Here is a 27769-nt window from a genome sequence, read left to right as displayed (position 1 = left end):
TTCTTTTCAGCCTATTGATGATGCAAGACATTGTTTGCAGGGTTAATGTGGACATCTTGACCGTGAGTGAGGACACCAGACACGAGTGTCTTCCCAGATGATGTTGTGGATGTGGCTGTGATACTGGAGGAGGAGATTGTGGTTTTGGATCTCCAAGATGTTCAAAATGCTTTTGACACACTGTTTGGACTCCTTTATGCTTTGTACATTGACTATCCCAAAGAGCTACGATACACCTTTGAGGTGATCCATAAAAATTTGTATGAAGGTTGGTAGGGAGAGCTATGCACAGCAAGGATTCATGGCCTGGAAAAAAAATGCAGTGAGGAAACACTGGCGCATACAACCTCTGCTTTCTTTTTTTGTTTTTGAGTGGCGTTTATTTTCATTGATAAATTTGTTGAAGAGAGAGTTCACAGTGATGAGTTTAAAATGTCATGAAGTCAATTCAGAGGTCTTTAACAATCTTCACTGTTTCTTTTTGAAAGGAAAGTTCTGAACAAAGGATGTTTCTATAATGCATGTTGTGGGGTGAGCTTGTTAAATTAATTTTTTTAGCAAATTAATCCAGCTTGGTGATATATGCTCTTATTGCTTTATTTGGAAACTGAGGCGAGCATAAGCCATACATTGAGTGAGGCGTAAGATAGCTTTGTGGTTGATTTTAGGTGTTTGTTATTGCAATAAATGCAATTGTGTATTAAAATATGTGTTGCTGTGATTTTAATGTGCCATTTAGTCTAAATCAAATACAAATTAATATTTTAGTGCTAATACAGTCAATATTGATTTGCTGCTACAGTAAGTGAAGATTTTGTAACTATCTAATTTAAATTAATCTACAGTGAAGGTTTCATAACTTAATTTAATCAGATTACTTTATCTGTAAGTAAAACTCAAAAAGCCCATGCAAAAAAAGAAACAAAATATGAGTTGAGTCAACAAAAGATTTTTTGCAATTTCACAGTAACAAGGATACCTTAAAATAAAGTGTAACCCCAGTTGTATCTAATTTTACACAACTGTAATCAAATTTTAACTTGTGCTTGGTAAGGCTTCATGCTGTGATCCCATTGTGTTTTCCAGCTATAGCTCTCAGCTATAGTTATCTGCAGGCATCTGTTTACAAAAAAAAAAAAGAAAAAAAGAAATGTAGGCAGAAAGTTCTTTTTCTCCTTTTTTTAGTGTGTTCAAAGTTCTATTACTCAATATACCAGTAAGACTTACAGTGATTCTGACTGTTTAGGAACAAACCTCAAAGTGTCCCCTTTCAAAAGAGACCAAAACCATGCATATACCCCAAATGGTTCTAGAACAGCATGCAATTTATTTTGGGTATGCCTTTTTTAGGCGTTTTAGGGCAAATTTTACAGGAACGCTAAAGGGTTAATTGACTTCACGCTAACTATGACTAAATGCTAACTATGAATCCGACAAACAACTCCTTGTGTTGCACAACATTAAAGCATATACAAAAGCATACTGTAATAATAGCCTACAATTGCTGTTTACAAAGTGTTTTGCTGATTTATATATATATTTTTTATCATTTATAGCTTTAAAAACAAGGTATTTTAAGGCAGGTTTTATATGATTTCCATGCAGAATCCCGATTGGCTGGCTGCCCTTGACCTTTGACCTAAAATGAAGAAACATTCCTGTTCCTCACACATTCCAACGCGATCTTTGTAGTCAATGAGAGGTTATCTGTTACATCACTGTAACCATCAGAACATTTTGTGCATTAGAAATGGAGAGAGAACAAAGCTTTTGCAAAAAAAAGAAAAAGAAAAAAAGAAGTGAGTATTATCTGTCTTTAGCAAACGCAGGGGTGAGAGGGATCTTTTATAGGCGAACACCATAACAGAGTCATCTGAAGGTCACAAGACCAGATTAAACATCACAAGCACATAGATTCACATATTATTTTGTTAATATTGTAATGAGACTATACATATTCCGAATCCGTAAGCCTCTGAATCTTTTATTTCTCTTTGCATTGCAGTTTTTAAGTGGATGTACAAAGAATGCTCGGTACCCTAAACGTGCCCCTCTATATTTCCAGACAATAGCCCATATGTTCCCGTGAGAGAGAACAACGGAAACAGCCAGGGGATAACCATAAGGGGCCCTGGCCTCTCTGTATCTTTTACTTCCGTTTATGCCTACGACTAAAATCTTACTTTCTCTAAGTGACTCCATCACGTTTCTCTCCCTTTATCTAAACATTCACCATCAATCCTTACTGCTCAGATATTATACACACAAACACGACACAAAACCATTTTTCTCCCACTGGGTGCCACAGCGATGAATTTCCTCATGTGATCTTATGCATACACACACACGCACACAACATTGTGTTCTGCGTTCGCGGCCTAAAACAGAAGCCTCTGCTATATTACTCAGGCAGACACACCCAAAAAAACATGAACTCATCTTACAAACCAAAATATTATATTTAAAAAGACTGGCCGTCACACATGGCTGAACATTTCCATGAATTACTGCGGTTACTGTATTGACTGGAAATCGCATAGCTGCTACTGCTATAAGGTTAAGTATTGGCTCGCCATAAATTGTTTGCGTTGTATTTGTTTTTCTTAAAGGAACAGTAAAATACAAAAATAATAATTTCTCTCACCATTTACTCACCCTTATGATAGGGTTTCATTTACATACAATGAAAGTGAATAGTACAGTCCTTCTGCATAACATATTTTGTGTTGCAAAGAAGAAAATTGTGTTTGCAACAGGATGAGTCAATTATTTGTAATTAATTGAATGCAGTCCAATACCGATCAAGTGGCTGACACACATTTCTCCACATATATACAGGAACATAATGTTCGACCTCATGCGGACAAACTGTTTACCTCGTTGATGCCTCTGACGTCATGACACACCCCTCGCGCGCGTGAGTGTATGTGTGTGTGTGTGTGTGTGTGTGTGTGCGCGCGCAGTCTCTGCCTGTGAATGCAGTGGGGTTTGTGCGTGTGAGTGTGTTTTGCTTGTGGAATGTGGGAGTTGTCCCCACGCGCTTTACGAACAACCGACCTGTCCAAACAGTGCTCGCGTGGCAGAGGATGTCACACCAACCAAAACAGCGGACGAACGCTCACAGCACAGTCTTTGGAGGAAAATCCGCCGTACAGGGTAGAGTCGGGGCGGGGCGTAATTACACGGAGTCCCATCTATTTAGGGTCAAGTACAACATTTTTACAGTCCTAACCAGCGTGGGTTCAAAGTTTGTTTTGTGTCCGGATACTGCGAATCACCCACAGGGCGCGGAGGTAACTGTTGTTGCTTTTAGATTCGACCGATATTTTTGATTTATTTGTCTTTAGTTAATCCATAGACTAGCGAGATGGATTGCAAATCTGCAATAGCCAGCGTAATTCGTTAGCATCTCATCGACTAACGTGTTAGCTCCTCCAGAGGCTCGGTCGCGAATACGGGGCTGCGGTGCGGCTGGACGCGGTGCGAGGCGACCCTCTGCGGGCTGCGCTGCCGAGGCGGTGGGCGTGTTTTCTCGGCGTGCTAGCATGTGAGCTGGCGCCAAGTTCTCGGTGTGAAAAAAAAACAAGATTTACAAGTTACGGGCTAGAGTGAAGCAGCAAAAGTCACATCACGCTTGATCGGAAAAGTTGCACGCAGGTACGAAGCGAGCTGTTTACTCTGACACACACTATTATCAAAGTGAACCTTGTGCTCACACTAATGCAATTCACAACAAAAGCTGCTAGTCTGCTAATGTTAGGTAACCTACTCAAGTGACTGTTTTTTAACATGGCACATGAGCTCCAGATAGAGCGAGAGAGAGAGAGTTTATGTGGTAGTTGCTGAGCTAAAACACGTTTGTCACTATAATACCTGTTTGTTTATTTATTCGTTGTATGTCTTCGATGCATCTTTCTCGTTGCACTGATTGATTGAATGCAATTTAAACACCGATCTTGGCAAGTTATACAACGTGGAAAACTTTGCACATGCCACCAAGAACAGATAGTTCTGAAGAATGACTTAAAGCAGAAAATTCCTGCTACTGAGCATTAATTCTATTCTAAGCAATAAAAAAGTGTGTATTGTGTTTAATTGTATAGCTGCGTATCAGCTCATCTGTTGCAGTAATTTGTAACTGCGACATCATACAGCCACAGCGACAATATCGCTTCTATAGCTTTACCAGCACTTTTAAACTTACTGCTTTAGAGATTTACCTCACTTTTCTAACCACATACTGTAATGTCAGAGATACACCGAACTACGAATTCATAACAAAAACGCAGGTTTTGGTGCACTGATTCACATCCGATAAATGTGTTTTGATAGAGCGTGTTTGCGGTATCATTTTATAATAATTTACTTTGATAATATCACCATACATTAATGCATTTTTGAATGCTTTGTAGATCATTAGTTAATATACATTAGAATAGTTACAATATAATTAAACTTTCATTCATATGCTTTCACGTATGGGCATTTTTAAATGTACATCAATACAAGAAATATTATGCACTTGCCTATTTGTACCTGTTTAATTTTAAGTGAAAATAATTATTCCAACTGAATATTTTTTTCAGTTCTGCTTTCTTGTAATGGAGGCGTATATGTTTTCTAAAACCTTATGATGAAAGTGAAAAAAAAAGTGCTTTATTAAAACCCTGCTATATAAATCATATTAACCTCAGCAGTATTGTTAAACATAATGCCCTTGTGGAGAGAGAGCGTGTGACTCACATGAAAGCACATTGTGCTGTTGGTATGTTGAGAATCTGTTGTAGTCCGCATAGTTTGTTTAACATGTCTGTTGAACGGGGCTAGGACTTTTTCAGCTTTCCTACACTGTAAAGAAATAAAATGTACTGGTAGTTTTTCTGCCAGGACATTATGCATTCATTTTACGGAAATTTCCGCTATCCCCTCATAATTTAAAATCCAGGTAAAACACCTGTAAAAAAAAAAAAATCCTTCATATTTAAAGACTACATTGTGCCCTAGTTTTACAGACATTTTGATAGTGTAATGGACAACTAGTTAGGGCATGTCAGATAAGCATGGTAAAAAGAAAAATACCTGGCCATATTAATTCCCATATTTAATTTTTTTTTTTTTTTTTTTTTTATGTCAGGTAGTAGACTTTCAAAATCAACGTAATCCCGTGTTTGAATGGCTTGGTTGGCTATGCCTTGGACTAGTTGTATCAGATAATGTGTTTGTGTTTTGTGTGGCTAGAATGCATATGGTAAAAGTGGTTGCTTTGTGAGCTATGCTCCATTGTGCAAATTCAGGGCTGCTAGTTTCTAATTTGAGTGGAAATAGTATGAAATATCCAACCATGTAACAAGATTAGACGTGATACCCTGGAAAGATTTCAAAACCCTCTTTCCCTTTTATTCAGTACCATTGTCTTTCGTACACTACCATTTTAAAAGTTAGGGGTCAGTCTTTTTTTTTTTTTTTTAAAGAAATGAATACTTTTATTCAGCAGGGATGCATTAATATTAAGCAGCACAACTGTTTTTATCATCAACGATAAAAAAAAAATGTTTCTTGAGCACCAATTATGCTATTAGAATGATTTCTGAAGGATCATGTGACACTGAAGACTAAAGTAATGATGCTGCTGAAAATTCAGCTTTGCCATCCATCACATGAATAAATGACACTTTAAAATATATTAAAATAGAAAACAGGTATTTTGAATTGTAATAATATTTCACATAATTACTGTTTTTTTGGTCCAATAAATGCAATACAAATGAACATTTCTACTCTCTTGGTGAGAGACTTTTTTTTTTTTTTTACCATAAAACTTTTGATCTGTAATGTATACATACACAAACTATACGCATATCTAATTTTGTCCTCTTTCTCTTAATTTTTGTTCATTTTATTAGATTATCAGTGCAGGATAAGTTATTAAAAATACATGGATTTGTTTTGTGCTGAGCTCCAGAATGTACCGCAGCAGCAACATTTATATTACTCCATACAGGATACATGTTCAGTGTGCTCCAGAGTTTCCATGCACCTGTATATTATGTTCACAATCACGATAGTGTCTGAGCCTGTTCCATACTGGACTTTCATTTGTACATGTCTTGCTCTATGTAGGTTGCACTGATGATATGTTTCTTTTGTTTAAAGTAACTGGATTGTGATGTTTAGGTTGTTATTGTGGCGGTGCTCATTTCAGAGGCTGGAATGTGTGGGCCTGTGTGTAGTTTCTGTAACTCTAGGCAGAAGCTGTGAGGCCTTGACTGTAGCCCTGTAGAGAGGCCCATTGAAGGGGAACATTGGCTCTGTATGTGTGTGTGTATGCGTGTGTGTGCATGCAGACCACTGGGATTGGACACAGGGTAGAAAGACCCCCTGTACGGAAGGAGGGAAAAGGGAGGAAAGAGGAAGGAGGAGTCAGTTACACTTTTCTGGTCATGTGTGTGTTCTTGCCCCGTGTTTTGCATGAGCAGAGTGAGTGGTCGCGTTATGGCAAGGGTAACCAAAGACGAATACGCAAAGAGACTATTCACAGCTGAGAAAGATTTCTCATTAGTAAACAGCTAATTTTGACTTCAGGCCATTTAGTAATGTAACCTGAACAGTGTTGGCCTGATGCTTGTTTGTTTACTGTGGCTAATGTTTTACAGTGCTATCTTTGTTTTTGCATCTTTTTATAAATAATATTTGTTTGCTTATGGTGAATTTAACAGTTCAGAAATAATTGATGTTCAGTGTGTGGAGGTTTTTCAGCATGATGGAACGATAAATGATTAATGTATGTCTTTGCGCAGCATATCTTCAGCTACTGTGGATTGGTACTATTTGCTCAGATGCTTGACATTGCTATATATGGCTTCACTAAACCTACAAGGGTTGAGAATCAAATGGACTGAAATAACACAGAAGTATGATAAAACATTACATTTCTTTCCCTTGCATTGTTTTTTGTGAGATCCTATTATTTTGCATAGTTTCTAGTATGTAAGGCATAATATAGCCTTCAGTCAGTCATTATCATGAAGCGGAGGGATTTTGTATCACCCTAATTACATATTTATCAAATAAATACATAAATTATAATTATAGTTTAATGATCATTACACAAAAATAATGCAGCAATCAGAAGTTGATGTTGTTTAGGCTCAGTTGAGGTTCTTCTTCACATTGTAGCAATGCAGCATTCTCCACTGTATTAAAGAGATGGTACCCTCAAAAATGTACATTTTTATCATCATTTACTCACCATGTCGTTCCAAACCTGTGTGACTTTTGCTTATTCAGTGGAACATAAAAGAAGACATTTTGAAGAACAGAACGGATAGTTTTGAGAAAAGAAAAAACTCAAAATACAGAATTTTCATTTTTGGGGCGAATTATCCCTTTAAATTGTGTTTATGCAAAAATGTTTGTCCTTTGAGGATGCGATGTTTGCCTATATCAGGGTTCCTCGAATCCAGCCCTGGAGGGCCACTGTCCTGCAGAGTTTAGCTCAAACCATGATCGAACTCACTTTCCTGCAATTTTCTAGTAACTCTGAAGGCTCTGACTAGCTTGTTCAGGCGTGTTTGATTAGGGTTGGAAATAAACTCTGCAGGGCAGTGGCCCTCCAGGACTGGATTTTAGGAACCCTGGCCTACATGGATTGAATTTGTGTTTCTCCTCAAGTTTGCCACATTTCTTGAAGTTAAATCTAAACCAGCTTGATTTCAAGGAATACATCGGCTGTTACGGCTCCTGAGCGGTATGTTAATGTAAATGCTGTCTGTGGTTAAGCATCTACTATAAACAATTACTTATGTTCACATAATGTGTATGTTTTTAGCTTAAGCAAATGGAAATTTCTGAAAGAATCTGACAGAAAAATGACTTTACCATGTCCTCATAGAGTGTTGCTTGGCACAAGTCTAAGTTTGTATTTGTGTGGTGTACTTGTGGAATTTTGTGTGTTGTGTATGTGAGAGAAAGACTTTGTGTGTGAGAGTGTGTGGCAGTGTTATAATCTGGCAGTGTGTTTCCAGTCAGGTTCGTTTGAGGACAACAGCAGTTTCTGTGTGTTCTGGACCCGAACTGACCCAACTGGCTCTGCACACTACACATACGCACAGATTTCCTTTGCGTGTGTGTGTGTGCGGAGGAAATGTGTAGGACAGTTTGTCTCTATGTCTCTGTCTGTTTTTATGGTTTTTATGAGTCTGCTGATCGTTCTTGCATTATAGCCGTCAACGCCGGTTTGCCGGGTTGCTCCAAGTGTGAGAACATTTCTACGAAGCTTTAGTATGTGCTGTTGCATGTGTTCCTGTGTTTTCCACATGGTCTCTATGCCAGGCCTGGCATTCCTGCCGTGTGAGTCTGTCTCTGTCTGTTGTCATAGCTAATGAAGGTTTATGAAACCCTGACAGCATCTCTATCCTGTCCTGCATACAGGCGCCCCTCGACCTCTGCTGTAAGGGCTGTGGTGCTTTTCTCTGTTTACTTAAATTTATGACCTAACTATGTTTAAATGTTGCACTCGTTACAAAGTCGAACCACATTATGCAGTTACTAGAAGTATTTATTGCGAAGGAACCATAGTTACGCATGACAGTTGAGGTATCACCATAGTTACATGTTATAGAGTTACTGTAGCATGAAAACTGTATGTTACACAATTACCACTAGCAATATGTTATGGAATATGCTAATCCGTGTTTATCCACAATGACTTTGCTCTTTTTTTTTTGTGTGTGTGTTGAGAAGGTCAAAGTCAATTCTTAGTCAATCCTTGTTTTCAATTTTGATTAAAAGATAATGATAATGCATGTCATTTCGATGCTGATCTTCTCCGGTGTACATCATGTTCTTTTATATAATAAACAGGCCATTAAATTCACAACCAGGTCATCCTTCTGAAGAGGGACAGTCTTTCTCGTACACCTTGGCCTACATACTTGTTAGTGCTATGTGATGCTTCAGTCCATTCAATCATTAACTCTGCACTACCTTAAAGGGCATCACGGTCATACATATAGTGAGGCCACAGTCAAACTGTCAGTCATGCCGTCTTCACGTGTCCAGACCTAAAATATCCCAGGTGCTCTCAGAGTTCCTAAGATGCTATGTGGCATAAGATGGAACATTAACTTGACTCCCCAGTTGAAACACATTTAACATTTTCTGAAAGTCTCTTATCTCTTTCATGCTATGTGTGCATTGATAACAAGAGCCATATACTGAAGTGCGAATAGTGGAGATGTGGCATGTGCATTGTGCACAGTCCAGAATCTCAACAAAACACACAGTTAATGATTTTGGAGACTTGAAAAAGCAAGGACTAAATTTATCTAACAATTTGCAATTAGCATTCTTTTTTTAAAGGAAAGAGAATTCTGTGAGACTTTCAGCACTATATTCTTGTTTTGGTCCAACTTTATATCAAGTGTCTTAAACTACTATACTAATATTTCAATTAATCATGTGATACAATGCACTTACTGTGTATATGCATGTTGTTACATTGTGCTTATATTTAAAAAATACCATCATGTAATTAAATTAGTTTCTGTAATTACATCTATAATTACACTATTGACCCCTCCCTTACACCTTAACCCCCCCTAACCTAACCATACCACCAAACCCGTCCTTAATCTTTAACGTATCCCACCTCAATAGCAGCAAAAATGAACATTGTACCTAATAAGAAAATAGTCCCTAAAAATTATGATTTTAGTACATAGTAGTTAACGACAACAAGACCTAAAATGAAGTGTTACTTGGGCTGCACGATATATATATATTTTGTAACATCGATATTGCGATATGTGCAGCCGTGAAAGTCAATGTGCTTTCAAGTATAGGGATTGTAGTTGATCTGTACAGACCAGGCACCACGGTTCGAAATTCAAGGGATTAATTGCAAAGTTTAACCATCATAGAGCGAGAGTTTATCATTTGAACGTGTTTTCATACCACAAAATATATTGCAGAAAAACAAAATATCGCAATGTCAGTTTTTTTCCAATACTGAGCAGCTAGACTGAAAAGTGTGACCCTTGTTTTTATTTTCAGGTGAATAGTATTAATGGATTTCCCGGGGGTTGCCAAACATCGTCCTATCCTTCTGTCTTTTTGTGTTGCACCTTAAATGTTAAGCTCATTTTAGTTTATTGTGTGTAATGTGGGCCATTGTTTATAATATTAGTTGGTGAGGACTATATTGTGTAGCTAGGCTAATCAGTCACACAGCTCACTTCACGAAGTCTACTTCATTATTTAAAAGATTTTTTTTTTTTTCTACAGGCTGTTGAGAAATTAGGCACAATCCAGAAAAAAGAAAAGCAATGACTTTTTTCCTGCACTTGACCGCACCGATATGCGAATGCTTATGCAAGCATGTATAAAGTAAAAATGGCTTAAGTTTATATCTTAATCATTACTTTCTTTGAAATAAATTCCACTTTGATGATTCCCCTACGATTTCCCAAAAATTCCCCAGCGATCTTCTTCCTGCTCCTTGATCTCCATTTCACTAGTGATCCCTCTACACTCCAGTAAGCCTCTACCCTTACCAATATACTCACCTGTCTGGACCATGCCGGGAAGTGTTCTCTCCACGTTCACCGTCCATGTATCTGCGATCTCCTCCGGCACCTGCAACACTATTCTGTTATTGTCCAATCATTCTCCTCTATATTCCCATTTACTTACCTATGCGCTCACATCCTAATGTTGCAATAAACCTGTGTGGTTTTCACTGTCTATCTGCCTTTGAGTCTGATAATTACCTGAAAGCAGACACCAATATGAGCACAGACAGATTCACCAGTCCACCCCGCCAATTTGCTCCTCTTCATCTCACAAGATGGCTGACTGGTCGAAGTCTATGTGGAGGAGTTCCTTGAGCTCTCCCATTTGGTGCCATGGAACGATGATACCCTATAATCTTTTGGAGTGGTTTGGACGATTATCTTTTTGCAACAAATTTCGGCGGCAGCTAGCACGTGTTTCCTGGAGCAATACACTGAATGTGTGCAGTGGCTGAGTGGATCCTCCTTCACAGTAGGTGAAACAATTGAAGACATCATCGCCCCTCAGTCACAACCACCCCAGTTCACTCCAGTCCTTCAGGAGCCAGCGCTCATCATAGCGGAATCTCCACCTGTCTCTGAAATCCTCCCAGTTCATGCTCCATCATCACTCATACCGAGAAGACCACTTCAGGGTCCCCAAACCCAAGTCCAGAAAGGTTATTTCTGCTAGCATGGATCTGATTTCCAAGTCAGTAGACTCCCCTAGAACGTTAGTACAGATGGTGAAGAGGAAAGGCTTTGCTTCTGTATGCTAGACTGCACCTGTCATTACGAGAGAACTTGCTCCAGCCCATAAGTCTGCTCCAAAGCCTGCTCCAGCCTATTGGACTGTTCCAGAGTCCACTCCAGCCCATGAGCGCGCTCCGGTGTCTGCTCCAGCCCCAGAGTGCAAGCCCACTGTCCACGGGCACGGAGGCCAATCAAAGCTCCCTCGTCACGGGCACGGAGTCAAAGCTCCCTCGTCACGGGCACGGAGTCGTCACGGGCACGGAGTCAAAGCTCCCTCGTCACGGGCACGGAGGCCGATCAAAGCTCCCTCGTCACGGGCACGGAGTCAAAGCTCCCTCGTCACAGGCACGGAGTCAAAGCTCCCTCGTCACGGGCACGGAGTCAAAGCTCCCTCGTCACGGGCACGGAGTCAAAGCTCCCTCGTCACGGGCACGGAGGCCGATCAAAGCTCCCTCGTCACGGGCACGGAGTCAAAGCTCCCTCGTCACAGGCACGGAGTCAAAGCTCCCTCGTCATGGGCATGGGAGTCAAAGCTCCCTCGTCACGGGCATGGAGGCCGATCAAAGCTCCCTCGTCAAGGGCACGGTGACCGATCAAAGCTCCCTCGTCACGGGCACAGAGTCGTCACGGGCACGGAGTCAAAGCTCCCTCGTCACGGGCACGGAGTCAAAGCTCCCTCGTCATGGGCACGGAGTCAAAGCTCCCTCGTCACGGGCACGGAGGCTGATCAAAGCTCCCTCGTCAAGGGCACGGTGACCGATCAAAGCTCCCTCGTCACGGGCATGGAGGCCGATCAAAGCTCCCTCGTCACAGGCACGGAGTCAAAGCTCCCTCGTCACGGGCACGGAGGCCGATCAAAGATCCCTCGTCACAGGCACGGAGTCAAAGCTCCCTCGTCACAGGCACGGAGTCAAAGCTCCCTCGTCACGGGCACGGAGTCAAAGCTCCCTCGTCACGGGCACGGAGTCAAAGCTCCCTCGTCACGGGCACGGAGTCAAAGCTCCCTCGTCACAGGCCGATCAAAGCTCCCTCGTCACGGGCACGGAGTCAAAGCTCCCTCGTTACGGGCACGGAGTCGTCACGGGCACGGAGTCAAAGCTCCCTCGTCACGGGCACGGAGGCCGATCAAAGCTCCCTCGTCACGGGCACGGTGACCGATCAAAGCTCTCTCGTCACGGGCACGGAGTCAAAGCTCCCTTGTCACGGGCACGGAGTCAAAGCTCCCTCGTCACGGGCACGGAGGCCGATCAAAGCTCCCTCGTCACGGGCACGGAGTCAAAGCTCCCTCATCACGGGCACGGAGTCAAAGCTCCCTTGTCACGGGCACGGAGTCAAAGCTCCCTCGTCACGGGCACGGAGGCCGATCAAAGCTCCCTCGTCACGGGCACGGAGGCCGATCAAAGCTCTCTGGTCACGGGCACGGAGTCAAAGCTCCCTCATCACGGGCACGGTGACCGATCAAAGCTTCCTCATCACGGGCACGGTGACGATCAAAGCTCCCTCGTCACGGGCACGGAGGCCGATCAAAGCTCCCTCGTCACGGGCACGGAGTCAAAGCTCCCTCGTCACGGGCACGGAGGCCGTTCAAAGCTCCCTCGTCACGGGCACGGAGGCTGATCAAAGCTCGTTTAGGAGGGATTAGGGGGTTCTGTCACGTGCATTCTAGACTACATTTCCCAGCATCCCTCCTGGTTCTCACCTGCACTCATTCAGCCATCGTCCGCTCCTGACACCAGTTACTAGCCGTCTAGGGCACTATAAGAGTGCGCACTTCATATTCAATGATGGTCTGGTCTACAACAAGGACTGCAGTAAAAAAAACACAGTAAAGACTGCTATTATTGTCCAGTTATTCTCCCCAACCTGATATTTTCCTGTTTACTTACCTGTGTGCTCATATCCTAATGCTGCAATAAACCTGTTTTTTTCCACCGTCTATCTGAGTCTGGTAATTCCCTGACAGTAGGCCTATAGTTTAAAGTTCACAAAATAATCAATTTATTAATTTTAATTTGATTTACCTTTTTGAAGACGTCTAAACATTGACAACCAATAACAATCATTATCATTACTTGAAAAGTCAAGAAAAATAACATCCATCTGCAGGTTACCTTCAAAAATATCCACATAAGTAGTGCCATGTTTATGGATGACTGCCAACTAAATCTTCACAAACTGGGATTGCAAATGTTTCACACATTTTGAATAGATGAATAAATGAACAGCCCAATTTAGATAAATGCATCATTATGTGCTGAAGTGTTTTGAAATGGTTTTATTAGTGTGAGTTTTCGGTGTGCGTTAGAGTAATTTGAGAACTTTCTCTTGAAGAGGTCACGTCATGTGTGTGCGTGTATAGTGTGCTAGACCTGAACTGGTATTTCATCTGTGGAACTTGCTCTACATGAAGCTTTCAGCATATTTACCATTTGAAAGATTTTGCGTTTATACAGAAAAGCTCACAAAAAGGAGTGAAAACAGGAAAACCGTGACATCACTCTCTATGCATAGTTGTGTTTATTTGGTTTGTGCTGTTCCTGTTTGTACACAGAATCGTGATGTCCCTGCGACCTTTCACATAGATCTCAACTTCATCGCTGGTTTCGTTTTCTACGACAGTGAAATGGTTAATCACGTGCTGTTATCATATACACATTTATTGTGACAATATTCTTATCACCTGATGCTTTTTAACCTGTTTGAGTTGGCGTGTCACTGTGACCTCTTGCTTATTTCAGCACGGCTGCTCTTTCTCATGGGTTGTACCATCGAGCTGTAATGATTTTTATCATGTTTATGTGTTTGCTGACCTTGTTCTTTTTTATTCTTTGAAAAAAGCTTCCTATGGAGATCTTAAAGCTGACATCTGTTTGTTTTCATTTGCGCGGTCTCCTACAACCACTCCAATTCTCTGAGCGGTCCAGCCCTTTCTCAGTGGTTTAGCACTGATAGCTAATTAATATTCCCCTCTATCTTGTACGCTGTTTATCAATGCGCATACATTAGTGATGCTTATATAAAGAACTGTTTTTCCCCCATTCAGTTTTTTATACTGGTCTCATGGCTTTAATCAGAATGATATATTGTTCTATTAAAGGATTGTTAATTATTCAACACTTGCTAAAGAATGTCAGTTATGATTTGTGGTTTTGTTATGCTGTCGGTCAGTGCTGAAGAAATAGGGAATTTCCTTCTTTTTTTTTTCTGCCTTACACTACCAGTCAAAACTTTGGAATAAATACGATTTCTAAATGGTTTTGAAAGACATCTCTTATGCCCACCAATGCTGTAAAAACAGTAATATTGCGAAATATTATTACAATTTAAAATAAATGTTTTCTATTTTAAAATATTTTAAAATGTTATTTATTCCTCTGATGGCAAAGCTGAATATTCAGCAATCAATACTCCAGTCTTCAGTGTCACATGATCCTTCAGAAATCATTCTAATATGCTGATTTGGTGCTCAGTTATTTATTATTGGTGCTCAATTATTATTAATAATACGATATTTCAATACTCTCAATGTTGAAAACAGTTTTTGCTGCTTAATATTTTTTGTGGAAAATGTGACCCTTTTTTTCAGGATTCTTTGATGAATAGGAAGCTCGAAAGAATATGATAAATGTCTTTACTGTCACGTTTGATCATTTTAAGATAAAAGTATACATTTCTTCTTCTTTTTTAAATCGTACTCACACTAAACTTTTAAATTATAGAGTTTTCAACGTTGATAATGATCATAAATGTTTTCCAATTCAGCATATTAGAATGATTTCTGAAGGATCATGTGACATGAAATTTATTCAAATAGTTCTTTTAAATTGGAATACATTTTTTTTACTGTAGTTTTACTGTAAGTAGTGTACATTACACAGTCAGTGTTCTTCTTCCCAGCATCCCCATAAATGCACAATTCTGTATGTATGTCTCTTGACTGTCTCTTCTCCTCCTTCGTCTCCTACAGTGATGGAGTCAGCCGTTAGTACATCCACTCAAGTGCCAGATGAGTTTGACCGCAATGTTCCACGGATCTGTGGTGTGTGTGGAGACAAAGCCACTGGCTTTCACTTTAATGCGATGACCTGCGAGGGATGCAAAGGCTTCTTCAGGTACACACGCACACACTTTCTCTCATCCAATTAGGTTTTCGCACATTTACACCGATGTTCATTAAGAAACACATTAACGTGTGTTATCTGTAACCAATGTGATACTGCCAGACTATTTATAGTTTGTGTGTCTGCGTATTGTGTGTTCATTAGGCGCAGTATGAAGCGGAAGGCCAGTTTTACCTGTCCTTTTAATGGAAGCTGCACCATCACTAAAGATAACCGTCGCCACTGCCAGGCCTGCAGACTCAAGCGTTGCCTGGATATTGGCATGATGAAAGAGTGTGAGTTACTAGCCAACATGACACATCTTGGAACATTGATCACGGGGAGCCAAGTCACTTTGTTATATAATGTTTTAATTATAGTTTCGATTTTATTTAACCTTGCTAAGTCTCAACATGTCCCAACTGTCATTTTTACAGTGTTGAAGGGCTCTCCAGGAAGGGGCCGTTATTTATAAGGTTGTTCCAGACAGAAGCGAGTAAGGTGGTTCATTGATGATAGTTCCTTGACACAAGGCTGTTAGCAAAGTGATATTTCGTATAAGGAAGTAGTTTTGCCATTTGTGAGCACATGATCCTGTGTGGCAGTTCTTTGCTAATCAATTTGTAAGTGAAAGGTACTTCAGGATTTCGAAATGCTCAATTGCACTTTTGTTTTGAAGAATCATCAGCATAAAGTGTAGCTTATATGTCGCCACTTTGTTTTTTAAACCAACACCACACACAGAAAGATAAGATAAATTTGAAGTAAACAAGTCATAAAGCGGCAATATTTGATGGAAATGTTTTATTGACCCAAACAATCATAATAGCTATAAACCTGAATATTGCTCAAGGTCACAGTTTGATCCAAAATAAACTGGTAATAATGCACGTTCTCATATAGGACATCGCCCCCGTGTTTTACAATTGTGTGGTGCTCCAGAATATATCAGGGAAGGCACAGAGAATGATGTTAAATTCAGTTAAACTTAAAAATAAATAATTACGTTTTTATTCAGAGAGATTGAAAATTAATAATAATAATTATTATTATTATCAGCTTAGTGTAGAAAAATATCCAGTAGATTTAGCTGTTTTAGAAAGGGGGAAAAAGTATTTTATGATGTTGTGGTTCAGTTTTTTTTCTCATATATTTCTACAAATATAGGTCTGATGGAATTGTTCTCCCGCTTATCAGTGTCTGTGAGACTGAATTTAAAGCTATTGATTATCATCAGCAAACAACTAAATTGTGATGCATTATGGTTATAATAGAACACTGGAGAACAACATACAATATTCGATGTATTTTATCTGTAATAAAATGATAGTACATGGGTATAGTGATGATACTCGTCTGTCTTTTCCTTCAGTTATCCTGACGGATGAAGAGGTTCAGAGGAAAAAGGATCTGATCCAGAGGAGAAAGGATGAGGAGGCACAGAGGGAGGCGCAGAAGCCCCGGCTCTCAGAGGAGCAGCGCAACATCATCGACACGCTGGTGGATGCGCATCACAAAACCTATGACGATTCCTACTCTGACTTCTCACGTTTCAGAGTAAATCTTTTATGTTCTTTTCCTCTGCATATCTTTCTCTAATTTTCGACCGGTTTTAATATCTTCTTTTACAGTGGCCCCAATGTGTTTTTGTACTCTTGAGTGACCAAAAAATAAATAAAATACAATAATAATAAATATCAAACCAAGTGCAGAACAAACTTTTCTCAACCAACTGGTGCTGAAGTGATTTTAAGTCAAATGTTACAATTTCCAGCAGCCTTTTACACGATCCTTCAGAAATAATTCTGTGCTGATTTGCTGCTCAAGAAACATTTCTTATTATTTTTGTGTTGAAAACAGTTTTGCTGCATAATATTTTTGTGCAAACCGTGCTACATTTTTGTCAGGATTCTTTGATGAATAATAGAATGTTCCAAAGAACTGCATTAAAATATACATTTTTGTAACAATGTAAAAAGTCTTTACTGTCACTTTTGACCGATTTAATGTGTCCTTGCTGAATAAAAGTATTGATTTCTTTTCAAAATAAAATAATATCTTATAAAATCTTACTAACCCCAAACCGTGGTGTATATATGATATATATCTCCTTGCAGAGCAACCATAGTTTAGTACGTTAACATTTTCCACTAACATTTGACAACCAGAAAGTGTCCAGGTAACTTTTCAAACAATAATTTCAAACAATATTTGTATTATTTGAAACCTTGTCTTTTATTTCTGACCAAATGTTTATGTGTCAAATAAATGTAATTGGTTTGATATTTTGTTATATAATATAGAGACATTCTTACTTTAAGTGTTCAAATACTTTTATGGTCCACCATTTTGTTTATTAGGCATTCATACATTGCTAATTTGTTCAGTGCATTCATGTCTATGTGTGTGTGTTTTGTGTTGCAGCCTCCAGTTAGAGAGGGTCCAGTTACACGTAGTGCCAGCCGAGCCGCGTCTCTTCATTCACTATCAGACGCCTCCTCAGACTCCTTCAGCCACTCTCCAGGTGACACACACACACACACACACACATACACACACATGTGTATACATGCTAAACAAATGTACACACAGTCATTTGTGCGTAAATCACCTGTAAAGTTCATTCTGAGAAATGTTTTTCAGCCCAGTGTGAGGCGCACGCAGGCATGAGTGTTTGTGTGTTAGAGGTTTGTGTGTCTTATATGCACAGCAGGCTCCGTCCATCTCACCATGCCTGACGTCACAGGAGAGCCACTCTAATGACAAACAGACTATTCACATGCGTGCACACACACATTTCCATGTTTTATGGGGACTTTTCATAGACATAATGATTTTTATACTATATAAACTGTATATTATATCCCTTAACCCTAAACCTACCATCACAGAAAACTTTCTGCATTTTAACATTTAAAAAAACAAACATAATTTAATATGATTTATTTGCTGATTTCCTCATCAGGACCAAAAGAATGACCCCACAAGTTAAAGAAAATACTTTGTGGGGACATTTTAGTCCCCATAACTTTGGGTTTAACAAACACACACACACACACGGCTTGTCCTGGAAGCAGCAAGTTTTTTTTTTTTTACATTAAATATGACATTTGTTATAAATTCTCTACTAGGCATAATTGGTATGACCATAATCTTACATCTCACAGTACGAGTACTTTATTTATTTTATTTATTTTATCATAGTTTTTATATGTCCTTTTTCTGGGTTTAAAAAATATATTAAATAACCCTTGAAATTTGTTTTTGATACACAATTCAGATTAATTTAAATGCTGCTGATTTAATTCGTTGGGAAAAGTGTCAATGACAGCATTGCAATTATATCTATTCGTGTTGTATCAAAACGTTGTTTTTCAGCTGTTCAGATTTGTTGCTATTGTTTGCTCTATAGGGAAAATGTTAGAGATTTATTCGGCTGTGTTGCCTGTTGACAGCTTTGTTTATTGTCATGAAGGCGTTTGCAAGAGTGCAGAACACAGTACGCTGACAGTCAGTGAGCTTGTGCTGAGCAGCAGGCTCAACCAGTCACGTGTACCTCTGGAAACATGCAGGAAAGATGTCTTCAATGATTTTTTTTGCAAGCTTTGCATAATTTATTACAAATCTGAATAACAAAAAAATCCAAATGAATAAAGAGTTACAAATATCAAGGGTAAAAAGCAACAACTATGATTTTTCTCATAATCGTGCAGTCATAATACATAATGCAATTAAATGACAGCACATGTGCGCAAAATTGCTGAAATGTAGATTTATTTTCACATTATTTCCGTACAATTCACTAAACATTCACAACAGAAGTTGTATGTTATCCAACTGTATTATATAAGGTGATGGCAGATTTTGGAACAGACACAAGGGGGAGATAACGCTTCTGTTATTTAGCAAAGTAGACAGAGTTACAAGCCAGTGTGTTAAAATAGTGTGCCTGTCCATTTATTTATTTTATCCTGGGCCATTGATTCAGATTTTTACATGCCCTACCAAAATGTTCACTGGCCCACCATAAGAATAATTAATAAAAAAAAAGTAATAATTAATTTTATTTCATGCAAAGTAACTGAAGACTGCAGTCAGTGTACCCGTTACATGAATTGTTGAAGGTTGCTGAGATGAAGAAAAGCATTAATTTTTTTTTCTTCTCCCCCCCCCCCCCATCTCTTTCTCCACATCTGTAGAGTCAGGAGATTGTAAGATGAACCTGAGTAATCTGTTGATGATGTATCAGGAGCAGGGTTTGAGCTCCAGTCCGGACTCAAAGGAGGATGAGGGCTCCGGTCTTTCCATGCTTCCTCACCTGGCCGACCTGGTTTCCTACAGCATTCAAAAAGTCATCGGCTTTGCTAAGATGATTCCTGGATTCAGGTAAAGTAAATTCATGAGTTCATTTTAAAAGAAATGGCAGAAGGAATTACTGAATTGCAATTTGAAGAAATTCAACAGTAATCTAAAGGAATTTATTAAATGATGTATTATTTAATTTATAATATGTACATAATTAAGTTATATATTATTAAAAACTACATTTAAAGCAGCTATATTTCTTTAATTACATTCCATTCATTTAATTCTTTGATTAAATTTGAATTTAAATTATAATTCTATGTCTTGTTTGAATTCAGAATTGAATTGTCTTACTCAGTTCAACTGAATATCCCTGATGGCAAGGGCTGGTTCTTAATTTCACAAGGCCTGGAAGTAAAATCTTTTGTGGACCCTGAGCAAGGGTTTTCTATATTCCTTTCATCCATTTAGTGGTGCTCGTTCGTGGAAAGTTCCACCATTTTCCCAACAGGTTATTGTTGACATGACTGTCATCTATTTGATTTCCTCAGGAACATAAAAATAGGTTTGACCTTCTAAACCGCCACTCTCGGTACATGTTTCTCGCCTTCCTCTGTGCACGTCCATGCGTTTGCCCGCTTCCTAAGAATGTTCGTATATACATATGCATTACGGAGCGCAGGTTGCTGTGGTAACCATAGGAGTGTCATGTTATCTGAACTGGATTCACCCACTCCCTCTACATCTGCCATTCACAGAATCCAGCATGAGCCAACATTTGACGTGTATGTGTTTGTGTCTGTTCTTGTGTGTCTCAGAGAGCTGACAGCTGAAGATCAGATTGCTTTGCTAAAGTCCAGTGCTATAGAAGTGATCATGCTAAGGTCTAACCAGTCTTTCAGTCTAGAGGACATGAGTTGGAGCTGTGGAGGACCAGATTTTAAATACTGCGTCAATGATGTGACAAAAGGTACAAACTCAAGCTCACAGGGATAGACGGTTGGTTGCAGTGTTGTTATTGTTGAAAGCTGAAACAAAAGATATAGATATTACATAACTTAAAAAACTGAAACGAAAATTGGAAATGTTGCCTTGGCAACTAACTAAAATAAAATAAATTGAAGTTGATGTACTCAAATTTAAATAAATAAAAAGTTGAAGCAAAATATAAATGATAAAAACTATAATAAAAATGAAAAGACCACATAACAAAATTATTAAAATGAAAACTGAAGGGGAAAAAAACAATATATATATATATATATATATAAGCTAATTTAAAACATTAATAAATACTACAGTAATATGTAATCATACTAAATTAACACTGAACAGTTGCATATTATGTTAAGTTTTCCTTGATTTTGAAGAGGAAGTTTTACTGTATTTTATTTGTCATTAGCAGTTAATCTTATGATTTCTAAAAGTGCATTGCAGGTTAAAGGTGAAATGTGTTATTTTTAAAACATTTTTTATCCCAGTTTTATGCATGGAGAAAATTACACTGGCTGCAAAAAATATTTTGACACTTACACCACACTTGAAAATCTTTGTATTGATGATTAATACCAAAATAAGTCAATCTTTTTTTTTAAAGAAATACAGCACGGACACTTTACAAAAAAAAGTTTGGGTTACTTTTTACAATTCATTACCATTAGATATCATGAACTAACAATTCATTATTTTTTTAATCTAGGTTTATGTTAATTTATAAACGTACTATTGTACATGAATTCATATTAGTTTATAATACATTGCCTTGAAATGTATATGTACAAATTTACATTAGATTTTAGCATAAATGTTACCAATATATGCTATGAAAGAATTGTTTATTGTTTTATTTATGACATATTTAGGTTTTAAATTATTGATTCATATTAATAATAATTGTTGTTATTATTAATTATACTAATAATTGAATTAGAAAGTATCATAAATGCTATGGAAGCATTGTTTATTGTATTGTAAGTTTGTTTCAAATTATTATTATTTTTAATTATAATTATAGTAATTATGTAATAATAATAATAATAATTTAATATTAATTATAAAACAATAGAATAGCTATATTGTTGGGGGGGGGGTCACATTTGGGTTCTCAAAAATAATAATTCAATTAAAAAAAAATGTCCTTAGTTTGTGATGAACAGCACCCGTGGTTATGCCTTATGAAATCATCTTGATTTTGTGTATGTTTGGGGGCGCAGCTGGACACACTCTGGAGCTGTTGGAGCCTCTGGTGAAGTTTCAGGTGGGCTTAAAAAAGCTCAACCTACATGAGGAGGAACATGTGCTGCTGATGGGCATTTGTCTGCTGTCTCCAGGTCAGTGTGTATTCACAATACGCTAAACATTAGACAGACTGAGACTTTTTAAAAACATGCCCATGCTTGCAAACAGGAATCTCATTTGTCTGTGTTTGTGTGCTCGTAGACCGGCCCGGTGTGCAGGACCACGTGCGAGTGGAAGCGTTGCAGGACAGGTTATCCGAGGTCCTGCAGGCGTACATCCTCGCGCATCACCCTGGGGGCCGTCTGCTCTACGCTAAGATGATCCAGAAGCTGGCGGACCTCCGTAGCCTGAACGAAGAGCACTCCAAGCAGTACCGCTCCCTTTCTTTCCAGCCCGAACACAGCATGCAGCTGACCCCTCTGGTGTTGGAAGTGTTCGGAGGACAGGTCACCTAGTTACTTCACCCGAGTCAGATCCAAGATGTGCGGGTTAAATGGTGTGACCCGGAGAGGTGTGGAGTGAATGTACGGACAATCACCTTATAATGCATACAGAGTTTCCAGGACGAAGTTTGTGAGTGATGTGTGTGTGTTTGTGTGTGTGTGTGTGTGTGTGTGTATCCCTCATCATTTTCAGATCGGCTAAGGGAGTGCCATAGATGTTTCCTCTTGTTTGTTGTATGTAAGGAGTACATTCTTACGAGAATGTAATATGGTCATGGTGTTTTTCACTGTGGCAACTCAATACAGTAATATTTTACTGTATTATCAATAGCCAACAGTATTACACTGCATGTGTAGGATGAGTGTGTGAGTGTGCGGTCCTGTTCTAAACCTCTGCATGGTCCCCAAAGCGCTGTCCACTACTGCTGATGTCCCATCTCTTCACCTCCTGCCTTTAAATGCACAGGGTTAAAAATACTAATGCAAGCACACAGCTCACACAACTCACCCCTCGCCTAGCCACTTAACCAATTAAACGGCAGCTCCGCCCCCTTCCTCTGCCTCCAGAGCTCTGATAGGTTGCTACACAATGGCTGTCTTCTCTAATGTTTGCCTCTGCTGTGATTGGCCTATTATCTGACGCCTCTGCGAAGTGGTTAGGGCAGCATTAGCGCTTGCCACGCAGCTAACCTGTAAATAGGACTTGGTATCTATATTCTTACCTTTTTCGATTAGTGTAAATAGAGTTTAATATAAGCGCTTCTTGTGGCTTATGGTAGAATCTAGCAGAGAAAGACCCTGCAGCCCTGGCTGGCTATAATCAATATGTAAAGACTACAATCTAACTGCGCGTTTATGCAAACACACAGGAATTGGAACCATGAATTATGTTTTTTTGTTTGTTTTTTTAACTGAGAGCTTTACCTCTGTTCTTTACATCGTTGCGAAGTCACAACTGTAAATCCTATAGGTTACATATTTCTCAGCTCTTGCATTCCATCATTCTTTTTTTTCTTTTTTTTCCAGATTAATCCAACTAATTGCATTTTTCCCTAACAAAGCTTTAACCGTCTTCATCACATTTGTTTTTCCACATGAAATCCTCAATATCCTGAATGCTTTTTATCATGATTTTTTTTTTATTTATTTTTTTTTTAGTACGTTTCACAAGTACAAAGCTATAATAAAAAAGTTCTAGGTTCTCATATTTCAAGCCAAAAGAAAAAAAAATCCCCCCAAATGTAATTTTAATTACTGTAATATGAAAAAAAAAATGTATGTATAGATAATTGTAATCTAGATTACAATTATCTATACATGCTTAACATTTTAAATAATATTTCTTTTTTTCTTCGTATTCACAAACGTATTAATAACTTTTTTTTTTCCACATTACAGTAATGAAAACTTGTCAGAAAATGTTCTTAATAAATATAACTAATTGGAAAAATTGATTGACAATATTGTAACATTGCAAAAAAAAAAAAAAGAATTACTTTTTTTATTTTGGGTTGAAATACGACACGGGTATCTTCTTGACAGGTTTTGGGAGATTGAAATCATTTTTTGGTTTTGTGCATCAAACACTAGTAGGAATGACTTTACTGAGAAATAAGACTTGTTTGGTTCTCACTTTTTTAAGGTAACTCTAATAGCAGCATGCTGGATAATTTATGATCTTAATGTTTGTCATCAGTAACTACGGTTTTACACGCTACCTGGGTGTTTTTGATATTTGTTTGCACAGGCAGGTTCTTCAAAGCATAATTTAATTACAGCATAACACAACTCAGCACATTCTTTTCTTATGCTTGGTTGTTATTATCTAAACAGTAATTACAGACACCTAATACCATGTCGGCCATGGTATAGACGTTTTTGCATGTCTTTGTGCGTCGTGTTAATATCACTCTAGCCACTGCCTGCATTGTGTCCTCTAAACCAAACACAGCTGCCTTAGCTGGGCCTTAGTCGTTCACAGTTATTCATTTTAAATATGCTTTTTTAAGTTTGTAAGAGTCCTTTTCTCCACTGTGTATAATAGCTGAATGTGATATTTGCGAGACTGTCGACTCCCTGAGTCGCATTAGAGGGCTGATACTTACAGAGCACTATCTCTGTTGCTTTATATATCTTGTTCTCTCCACTTTATCTCCACAATCTCTTTTTTAATCAAGTCTGATTTGTATGAATCTTCTACTTTTCTGTCAGGGCTCAGGGTCATTAGGAAAACCTTTTCTGTGGTATGAGAGTTAATCATCGTTAATGAAGATTGTCTGTAGGTGTGAGTTTGGTGTCGGAACTGGGTCGACGATTTAATGATCATGTAAGGTGAATTTAACTATCTGGAAACTGCGGTTCCTCGGCGAGCGCAGTGCGCGCGTGTGTTTTTTGAAGCGAGGGCGATGTATAGCATTTACCTGTACACCAAGTATATTCATATTTGATTGGGTGTCGCATATTCGGCCCAGGATAGATGGGTAATTTGTGTGTGAGTGAAAAGGTTATCGTTTCCTTAGTAGGCTACATTACTAATAAATAACTTAGTCATGGCACTTAAGATTTAATGATATGGAAGGTTTGCTATATATATATATATCTATATATATATATATCTCTCTCTATGAGTATTACTTTGGAAATGTAAAAGATTAAAATATTTTCTTGTAGACTAGTTTTGATATTCTGTTATCTGTACAGGTGGAGGCACAGGGCAGATGGTTGTGTGTGTATGTGTGGGTATGTATGCAAATATAGGAAAGTGTGATTGAATGCTAACCTCCTGCCCAGTGCTGGTGAATATATATATATATATATATATATATTCACTATCTTATTGCTCTCTTTCGACAGTCTATTTTATCGTCTTCATGCCTTCTCTCTATACTAAGCTGCTCAGTACTTTGTGGGATGAGGGTGTACACTCAATTTTAAACTGGAAAACAATCTTCCAGTTTTTAGCGTTTTTGTAATCATTCACTTATTTGTTTTGTTCTGATTTCGTGATGAACGAGTGAGAATATCCGTGCAGCACTTACCATGAATTAATATCAGACAAACCAGGACATGTCATGTTTAAACCGTTGCAAGATATACATTATGCATGATGGTGATGATGGCGAGACATGAGAAAGACAGAGATGAAATTGATGTTGGTCTCTTTTCCTAGTCCAAAATGTAACCATAACAAACTACCTCTCTGGGGAACAGACACATTTGATTTGTATTTTTTTATGATTCATATTTGTATTTATTGCTGTGCAGTGGCTCACATGGACAACCCAGTACCTCATGTATGAATATCACTAAACAACAAAGACGCCTTAACAGCTGTTTTATCAGATTTTTTTAAACTATTATTATCTGTGTGTACAGTATTTGTATCCGTAGCTTTCTCCAACACGTTCAAACATTCACAAACACGGACTGACAGACAACAAACGTACATGTTCACAAGAAAGCTGAGAGCTGTTAAGGTGTGGTCACTTCCATGATTGACAGTGTTCAGTTGCTGCTGGGATTGGTTGGCCATCCTCAGGCCCCTCCCCCTCTTTATTCTGACTGCTCAGTTGGATTTTGCTGCTCCGCAAAAATAATTACACAAAACATGAGCATGGCCTTCTCTCTTTTTCTCTTTTTAAACGGTGAACTGTCAAGTGGACATCATCTATCCTGCAAATCACACATGCTCAAACATTACCTCGCATACGCTCTATGGTCAATACCTCATGCCAGGTCAATCCTAAAATGGAGTAGAAGATGGATTCGAATTGATGACAGAGTCAACTGACAAAGAGTTGATGAAGAGAGACATGCTCTTTACCTCTCTTCTGTCTGGGCACCATAGGACAGGAGATCAATAGAAAGTTTGTGGCACTAAATGGCTCATAAGTGCTGAAGCACTTCTGTCTCTGAGTGAATGGGTACCATAATGAAAACTGTAATGCAAATGCTAGCTGTTTACAGGCTAACAGTAGTATGCCTGCTCACCAGGACAAAACCAGTTGAATATGACCATTCATGAAACGGTTAAAAATGCCTGTTTTTTTTTTTCTCTCTTCTTTTTCATCATAAAATATTGTAAATTCATGTTCCTGATTTCATGTAATATTGGTCAAATGTTTTACAAATCATTAAAAGAATATAATAATAAACACTGGTTTCTTTGATTACTTTGTCATATAGAGGAGAGTGGGGTAGGCTGTGTAGGCCTATTCTAAAATGATCTATTTTTGTCATGTGACCATATGTTTAGAAAGGGCCCATCAAATATTCTCAAACCTGTTTTGTCAAAGCAAATTTTACCCATGTAATATATATTACATATAACATTTAAAGTTGTCCCTAGGTGTATTATATTAAGCGCACATGCATTTCATTTTTATGGGCACTAGATGGAGACTTTACACACACACTGAGGCAATCGGCCTGTGGAGCAGATTATGATGATATTTGCTAACTGTTAAGCTATGTCACTTTTACTTGTCCAAGTTTCACAACATTAAAAAGATAAAATCAACAGCAGTATTAACTCTGGCCCTGGTCGCCAATGTGAACAGGAACGGTCAGCAGATCTTTTTGAATGGCAATCAACTGAGAGGAGGCCTCAGTACATTGGATAGATTGTGCCTTATTAATCATTATTAACCCAAATAATAAATTGATTGGCTGTGTGATAGTCTTCGAAATGTTTTGGAGAACTTTTATTGAGGTTTGCTGGAGAATTATTTTTAAAAAAGCATTAGTTCGCCCAAAAATGAAAATTCTGTCATAATTTACTCACCCTTAAGTTGTTCCAAACCTGTAGGAGTTTCATTCTTCTGTTGAACTAAAAAACAAGATATTTTGAAGAATGTTGGTAACCAGACAGTTGATGGTGGCCTTTGGTTACCAACATTCTTCAAAATAATTATCTTCTTTTGTGTTTAGCAGAAGAAAGAATCTTATGCGGGGTTAGAACAACATAGGGGTGAGTAAATAACAGACATTTTATTTTTGGGTGAACTATCCCTTTAAGAGAAGTCATTAACATTTTGCGACAAGTAGGATTCATTTACGGCCCAAACGGCGTTTTAGCGGGAAGGGAAGGAACGCCACACGAAGGTTAATTCGAAGCTAAGATTATGGGTTCGAATATGTATTGAAAAAATACAATGCACAATGTTTCTATATACTCTGATTTAGAAACAAATATATGATTTGAATAAATATTTGGTGTGTTACTTTCTCTAATTCGTTGCTTTTATGAACACGAGTTTTAATTAGTATTAGTTAGTCACTAGCATTCGTTTTAATTTTGAGTTGTATGTTATCTGGAATATGCAGAATTTATGACAAACCAAATCTTGTGAAAATCGTTTGGAAGAGACTCAATTTACTT

General features: G+C 38.4%; 2 protein-coding genes across 4 annotated transcripts; both read left to right on the top strand.

Moving 5' to 3' along the window:
- Window positions 1–2934: 2934 nt before the first annotated feature.
- On the top strand, window positions 2935–26536 carry vdrb (vitamin D receptor b). Of its 3 annotated transcripts, XM_084424902.1 has the most exons (10): window positions 2936–3293; window positions 3439–3657; window positions 15271–15415; window positions 15569–15699; window positions 16776–16960; window positions 17828–17927; window positions 19603–19789; window positions 20527–20678; window positions 21922–22038; window positions 22148–26536. In XM_084424902.1, the coding sequence occupies exons 3-10, from the start codon at window positions 15273–15275 to the stop codon at window positions 22399–22401; spliced, it is 1269 nt and encodes a 422-aa protein (XP_084281028.1). In that variant the 5' UTR covers window positions 2936–3293; window positions 3439–3657; window positions 15271–15272; the 3' UTR covers window positions 22402–26536. The 3 variants fall into 3 exon arrangements, with proteins under 3 accessions (XP_084281029.1, XP_084281028.1, XP_084281027.1); XM_084424903.1 differs by lacking the exon at window positions 3439–3657 and having other exon boundaries at window positions 2935–3293; XM_084424901.1 differs by having other exon boundaries at window positions 2936–3657.
- LOC311300573 (uncharacterized protein) lies at window positions 7777–15261 on the top strand. The gene is made up of 2 exons (XM_084424921.1): window positions 7777–10386; window positions 10481–15261. Exon 2 carries the CDS (start codon window positions 11427–11429, stop codon window positions 12057–12059), a length of 633 nt encoding a protein of 210 aa, XP_084281047.1. The 5' UTR covers window positions 7777–10386; window positions 10481–11426; the 3' UTR covers window positions 12060–15261.
- Window positions 26537–27769: the final 1233 nt, after the last annotated feature.

This window comes from Rutilus rutilus (genome assembly GCF_951802725.1).
Source record: "Rutilus rutilus genome assembly, chromosome: 12".
Lineage (NCBI taxonomy): Eukaryota > Metazoa > Chordata > Actinopteri > Cypriniformes > Leuciscidae > Rutilus > Rutilus rutilus.
Note: the sequence above shows the minus strand (reverse complement) of the source record. Positions and strands in the feature narration are given on the sequence as shown.